The sequence below is a fragment of the Ctenocephalides felis genome, unplaced genomic scaffold (assembly GCF_003426905.1).
Source record: "Ctenocephalides felis isolate EL2017-DRISC unplaced genomic scaffold, ASM342690v1 CF-g0.4_SCAFFOLD_00845, whole genome shotgun sequence".
Taxonomy (NCBI): Eukaryota; Metazoa; Arthropoda; class Insecta; order Siphonaptera; family Pulicidae; genus Ctenocephalides; species Ctenocephalides felis.
In genome coordinates, this window is record NW_020536999.1 from 92740797 (window position 1) to 92748273 (window position 7477).

Here is a 7477-nt window from a genome sequence, read left to right on the forward strand (position 1 = left end):
TTTCAACACTGAAAGATACAAAACAGTTTTTAATCAATTCTTAATTGATACTTCTAAATCAATCTACTAACCATAACCATAAATGCAATTGTGTCTGATTGGTCTGAGGAACAGCAGCCAAAGAATGCAAATGTGACAACAACTGCACCCTATAATGTGGTTGAATATGGTGCATCCGATAGGAAAACATTTCCAACAACGTAAACAAGATACCCAAGCATGAGATTTGAAGACTGTTGGCAAGAGTTGACCTAAAAATGGACAATACATGATGCAATGCAGTTTTTAGTACCTTTTTTATGTGTGCGTACTTATAAATCCTTTTATTCCCAAGCTCTCAATTTCTGTGTACACCAGCAGTCTTGAATAAGTTTCAACAAGTGCAGGAGCCATGTTGCTCTGTCCTGGAGAACTTTTGTTTTGCGTCTGTGCCAACTTGATGACATGAGTGACCACCGAATGGATCAAAGACATCTTGAATGCACTGTTAAAGAATCTAGGATGCTCATAGACAAAGGAACCTAAAATCAAACTCATTTACAATCCTGCTGGATAAGACTGTAAGTCCTTCTCCTTTATCCTCACTATTGGCATGCTGCCCAGAGTTCCCAGCGCTAGTTCCAGAAGCAGTTCCACTCCAGAACTGCTTCCTCCTCCTCCTGCTCCACTCACACTGCCGGTTCCTGAAGTTCGGAGCCATGGTGGACTTCTGGTTTCCTAAAATTGTTTCTACTAATGCTGCCATTGGTCTGGAAAAGTTGTCCTGGTTTGTGGAATAGGCGTTGCAGAGGAGCACTATTCGGTAGTCAGAACCAAGACATAGGGATGTGTTGTTGGGCATCACCAGATGTTGGAGAAATCTAAAAATAGATGAAAAATTATAATTCCATTCAGGAAATTATTGATGTGCTTTTTTACTCTTACTCATGGTGATGTTTAAGAGTTATTGGCAAAGGTCTATGCAAAGAAACATGTTCACTTTGAGCCTTTTTGGATAAGTGTATCCAGATGCAAGTTGCAGCCATTCTATGGGTGCATTGTGGTTTGTTAAAATCAGGTACTGGTAAAGGCTCTTTCTCCGGGTACAGTAAGTCATACAGGCGCAACACTGGCAGAAAATTAGTCAACTAAGAAAAAATATGACTTATTAATACTGGACAATGTATTTTGGAACAAAAGTTGTTTATTTATACATACAGGATTTCTTTGAATGCTGCCTGATATAAATTGCAAGAGTACCCACATTAAATGATCTCTGCCTTTGCGCAAATCTCTTCCGGACAACTAAAAATAATATTATTGAAGCCTCATCTCATATTTTTTTATCACATTCCTTTATTACCTTGTCATATAAAGCAGTAACAACACTTGAAAAGTTGGCAAACTGAAACAGCACAAAATAAATCAACTGAGAAGATAAATGCAACCACAACCAATGAGTCTGGGAGCTGGTGCAAGTGTTATCATCAGATTGACTTGCACCAGAAGCCGTAGTTCCACTGGTAGATCCTGGAGTTCCACCAGATGCAGAAGCAGATTGAGAAGAACTGCTTGGAGATGAGATGGTATCAGAAGTGTCTTGCTCAGAACGCTCCATAGCTAAAACCACTAAGGCTACCAGTTGCTCTTCCAGGGCTATACATCTTTGTTTATGCTGAAGTAAAAGACTCATGAGTTGTAACATTTGTTTTTGTTATATAATATGCAACATACTTGTTTTTGAAGTCCTAGTATCGAGCAAACCATATCTCTGGAATACGGTTGCTCCAAAACATATCTCAACAATTCAGTTTGTGGCTTCAACAAATCAGCATCATATGGCAAATTTCCTGCAAACAAACAAACAAATATGAAATATTTCTTTATAAATCCACCTTATATCTTTTTTTACCTTTTAAAGAAAACTTCAATGTGGTACTGTCTAATTTCCAGGGATTAATTAGATGATCAGCATAACCAGTATGTTCTACAACTGGTAACATATGAGAATGTCCAATGACTGACACCATTTGGGCAGTTGCTCTAAAACTTTCCACAAAGGATGAGAAGAGATTGGCTAATTTCTGCAAAATATAAATTGAAACATTTACAATTATTGGCACCATTGCTGATTAGTTTAATGACTTGATAATTACCCAATGTGGCCAATTTTTGTTATCAGGATAAGCCTTTTGTATTTCTGTCACTATGAAGTAACCAGGAAGCAACAAGCATTTCTATCAAAAATATATTCAATCACATTTTCCAAGGCTCTCAATTGTGGTACGGAACTGGAATTCAAGACCTGGGGCAGTGTCTGGGCCTTTTCTCTGCAACCCTGAGGGAAAGAAATATCTTAATAACTAAATAAGGGTCAAATGAGTTAATGTAGGATCAAATCTAGATGTTGATACCTTCATAATCTCTCTAACTCCTTTATAGTCAACACCTCCAATGATTCTGCGCATCAAATTAAAACATTCAATCCAGAATTCCTGGTTTTGGTAAACCAGCTTCTCGCAAGCCAGAATGCTTTCACAAACCACCCTGGAAGAAAATACATTCATGAATTCTATATATAATTATTTATAATTGATTATTTATTACCTTGGTGGTAAAACATTGCTCCCAACTAATTTTTCAAGGAGTCCCAACAAACACTTCAACTTGCTGTGGTTAGTTAAAGTTGCTGTTTGTTTTAAGTAATATTTGATAGCAGCTTCTAAATTTTCTTGAGACAACGATGAAAAAATTGTGCCCAATTGAGATTGGTATTGAGCCATGGATTCATTTTCTGCGTCATTTTTGTGAGATAGAAAACAAGAGAAGGATTCTTCTATCCCATCAACTTTCTGGAGAAGAAAACAATCATTTATAAAGTAATATTTATATAAACAAATAATAAATAAATCTACATATGGTAGTGAATTAATTGATTAGTGAACATAATATATACACCTAAGTCTGTTTTACACGGTCTTTTTGTACACGGTTTTGATATAACACGGTTTGAAATTGAATATTTTTAATTTTTTTACACGATTTTATTCCATTTAGCACGATTTGAAATTTTATGTACTTAAATTTTTTTGTCAAATTTTTTTGCGAAGTATGTTCATATCACAATGTATTTATGAAAGAAAAAAGTGTGAAACCATCGATAGTATCGATAGTTTGCGAACACTAGCTTAAAGATTTAAGTGAATTCCCCTTTAGCGCCTACAAACAATTTTTACTGGTCAAAGCAAATGTGAATAGCACTAATTTAGGGGAATTATTATTAAAATAAACATGAATTCTTGTTCTTGAAAATTCTTGTTTTTCACTAATTTTAATAGGTTTTAGAGAGTAGGACAAATCACCCATTTTTGTCAATGTCTTTTTTTACACGTTTTTTTTTACACGGCTTCTTCTGGAACCAATCTCCGTGTAAAAACAGACTTAGGTGTATATATAATAAAAACTATCATTTCAAAAAATTTATAATAAATCAATGAAAAATTCTTGCATTTTTAAAGCCTATTTTTAATCCTACAAGTTTTCTTGTTTTCCTGTTAGGTTAGGTATAAAAATTATAATAATAAAAAAATAGAATAATTAAAAAGTAATGGAAATACTAAAAGCAGGAGGACAATGTAAAATGATGAGTAATTTACCAGATATATAAATTACAATGTAAAATATTATTATAAAGACAAAAATGATACAAACATTGAATAATGATAAAAGTCTCGTTATAATATTTTTTCATTACAAAAGAATTGATGATAAATCCAAGAATAACTTTTACCACCGTAACAACAGGACAGGCCTCAAATTTTGTAATTTTAAAGCCTTTTTATATTCCTACAATTTTACGATTACAATCTTTAATATAAAAAAGATTGTGTAATAGTAAAAAAGGACCACAATTAATTTAAAAAGTAATAATATGATCGAAAGCAAGAGAACAAATGAAAAACAGTTTAAAATAAAAGTACTCTATGGATTTTAGCATTTTTTACAACAATTTACTGTTGTTATTGTTAAACGACTAAGAAAACTTTAGTCGAACAAGGATCGCTTATAGATATAAATATTTATATATATATACATAAATATTTATTGTACATATATATGTTATATATACATATAATTTAACTATATATTTACTAAACTTACTAGTATATTATTAATAATAGTATTTATCTGTGTCTCTTGAGACATTTTGCTCCAAAATACATATAACACTATTTATATTATGAAAATGTTATAAAATTACAAAATATCATTTAGGAATGTCAATGTGTTTACATTTTATTAACGTTTAAACAGTCTTTATGATTTAATATTAATATTTATTTAAGTTTTATTAACAAATCACTCCTAACCTCAAAATTTTGACAGAATAAGACTAAATATGAAAGTACGTTTGTAAACTTGTATTAAATGACTAAATATTATTTAATAATATTATTAATATCATTTTATTATTATTTTAATGCAATTTATCACATTTGTTTAAGTTTATTTAGTCACAAATCAATTCTAACCTAAAAGTCTAACTTTCTGTCTAATTTGCATGTCATTATAAACAAAATGGCTGAAAGAGACATCTATGAGATTTGACTAACTTTGATATAGCGCCAAATTCAAATATTTAAATGTTTTTTTCAAATTTTTAATCTTAACTTTTAAATTAGTTAATAAAACTAGTTGTCAGTAGCATTTTGCCTTAAGGCAAGTTGTAAATATATAAACAAATTAGCTATTTAAATATATATGCCATTATAAACAAATTGGCTGAAAGAGACATCCATGAGGTTTGGCAAAGTTTGAAATAGCGCCAAATTCAAATTTTTAAATGTTTTTTTTCATATTTCTAATCTTAACTTTTATATTAGTTAATAAAATTAGTTGTAAGTAGCATTGTGCCTTACAAGCAAGTTACATGAGCTTGTAAATACTCGACTTTATCAACAAGAATTTTAATTATCTATTTAGATAAAATCATAGATAAAAGAAGAGTTGTGGATAAAATGTAAAAACTATTTTCAATTGATATCTTTGAAACATACTAATAATATCTATAATTATGTAAATTAAATAAATCTATTAACTTCCCGTAGGGTAAGTTATTGTAATCGTCCAAAAATCGAAATTGAATATTTTTGCATATCTTCACGTTTCAAAGGTTTCTGAACATTTTGGCATGCCTCAGAAAAAATGGATATGTATGTATGTGTATGTATGGTTACAATTTTTTATCCCCAGAATCAACCGATTTCAATGATTCAAAAAACATTCGATTCCTATTGATAGAGAGATGTGCCGATTAGTTTTTGGTGAAGGTCGGTCCAGTCGTTTCGGAGTTACGGTGCAAAGAGTGCAGAAAATAGAAATCTAGTTTTTGAGATAACGGAACGTCCGTTTTGAATTATCTAAAAAACATTCAATTCGTAATGATGGGGAGAAGCGGTGGTTAGTTTTTGGCAAAGGCAAGTCCAGCTGTTTCGGAGATGCGGCGCTAAATGTGCAAAAAATGGCAGTTTTTACATATAATTACAGAGAAATGGCACGGTTGATCTTTACCAAGTATAATCAACACGATTTTCAATCAATATCTTTCCAATGGTTTTTGAATTTGCAAAATCGGTCCAGTCGTTTTTGAGATAATGTCGACAAAGGTCAAAAATTGGCTCACATACACAAAAAGATCTTCAACATGTAATTACGAAGAAACGGCTCGGCCGATCTTTACCAAAAACTAATAAACACGATTCCCAATCAATATCTTTCGAATGGTCTTGTAAAATCGGTCCGGCCGTTTTTGAGAAAACGTCGTCAAAAGTTAGAAAATCGGTTATTTTACAAATTATCTATAAGTTAGTCTCATAGTCTTTTACAAGTAATTTTTAGGCCTCTATATACTTTATATTTGCAAATTCAAAATGTCTGAACATTTTTTACATTTTTAACTATAACTTTTATACAAGCCTATAATTTTAAATACAGTCTTCTACAATATTTTAGATTATGAAATTTTCCACATTTTTGTCTTATAGCAAAATACTGTAAATTGTACTATACACTTATAAAAACAAGTTTTTCAACTATTTCTCTTCTTTCATTCTATCGCTAAGAAACAACGATAACAAAATCATCAATATAATAGTGGTGCACAACCAAAATTCCGTATTTGCTTTTTTCCTTAAACCCAAAACCATTTTATAATAATGCAAGTCATCCAATATCGTTTTTGGTTTGTCCGAATCCAAATCATCATCAGGATTTTTACTCAAGACTGAATTTTCATCCAATTTCAATATCGTTTTTGATTTGTCCGAATCCAAAATATCATCAGAATTATCACTCAAGACTGAACTTTCAACATTTTGCACAAGTTCTGAATTTCCAGAAGTCTGGTGTTCGGCCCCTGGAAAAAAAAGTTTAGAAAAATTTATATTTGCCAACTTTTTGTTTGAAATTTTTACCTGCATTTTTATCCGTTTGTTCAAAAAACAAGAAATATCTTGCAACTGCCAAATTGGGATCCAACAAAGTGTAGTAGAGATCATATTCGCCTAAACTTTCATCCAATTTTGGTTCCTTGACTTCAAACTGGTTCAGCAGATTTGAATGTGAGACACATTTAGCTAAACCGACTTTTGGCTCTTCTTCTTTTGGTTCTGAAAAACAAAAGTTTAGGAAAATGTTCTAAATCAATTCTGTTGTAAATAATTTACCATTTTGGTTCAGAAACGCTTCTAGATCCTCTGGTCCAAAATTTGGAGACTTCCAGTCTTGCCACTTTGAAGCCCTTTGTAAATTGTCAGAACTGTTGTCACTGACCACATGTTCTATAAAATTTTCTGATATCGTAATCCCCTCAAACTGGCCTACGGATTCATTTAAATCTACACGTTCATTTAACGGAATTTTAGAGCTTGATGACGATTTGTCAATGTTTGATGAGATTTTGTCGACATTTAAAGACATTGTAGATTCTATTGAAGAATTTAAGCTACTGGAGTCTTCAAAATCTTGCACAGGTTTGCTATTTTCCAGCAAAATCGTTGACATAGGCTCGTATTCCATTAACTGCTGGTTTTCCAGAACTTCCGACAAAATCTCATTCAAAATTCTTTGTGCTCTAGAAGTGACATCCTGCGAATCGTTCATGGCCATATAGCCAGAAATTTCTTCATCTGGAAAGAATTCTTTCAGCATTCTTGTGGTTGCATCTAGATAATCTTTTTGTATCTCGCTTAAAGTTTCCCACTGGTTTATCTGAGTGGATTTATCAATGTTGTCAGTTACTAATGTTGATAAATCTTCATATGCTGGATAACTCGATAACTGATTCAACTCTTTGTCAATGTTTGTCAAACTTATAGATGTAATTTCTTGATCAGAGTCGAGAAAATCATTAGAATCAATCAAAGTTAAACTTTTTGATTTCAATTTTTCAGGATTTTTGTGATTTGAGTCGTTGGACGATAAAAGTTCAACACTGGAG

At 31.8% G+C, this 7477-nt stretch overlaps 1 protein-coding gene across 1 annotated transcript in view; it reads right to left on the minus strand.

The window, feature by feature from the left end:
- The window catches only part of LOC113363044 (mediator of RNA polymerase II transcription subunit 23-like), a 22784-nt gene extending 18599 nt beyond the window's left edge, over positions 1–4185 (minus strand). The window contains 16 exon segments of the mRNA XM_026605532.1: positions 78–213; positions 216–251; positions 312–479; positions 482–521; positions 586–614; positions 673–860; positions 925–1127; positions 1198–1284; positions 1343–1654; positions 1714–1829; positions 1892–2063; positions 2136–2206; positions 2209–2317; positions 2394–2526; positions 2587–2831; positions 4141–4185. Coding sequence (XP_026461317.1) covers positions 78–213; positions 216–251; positions 312–479; positions 482–521; positions 586–614; positions 673–860; positions 925–1127; positions 1198–1284; positions 1343–1654; positions 1714–1829; positions 1892–2063; positions 2136–2206; positions 2209–2317; positions 2394–2526; positions 2587–2831; positions 4141–4185 — 2090 coding nt within the window.
- Positions 4186–7477: the final 3292 nt, after the last annotated feature.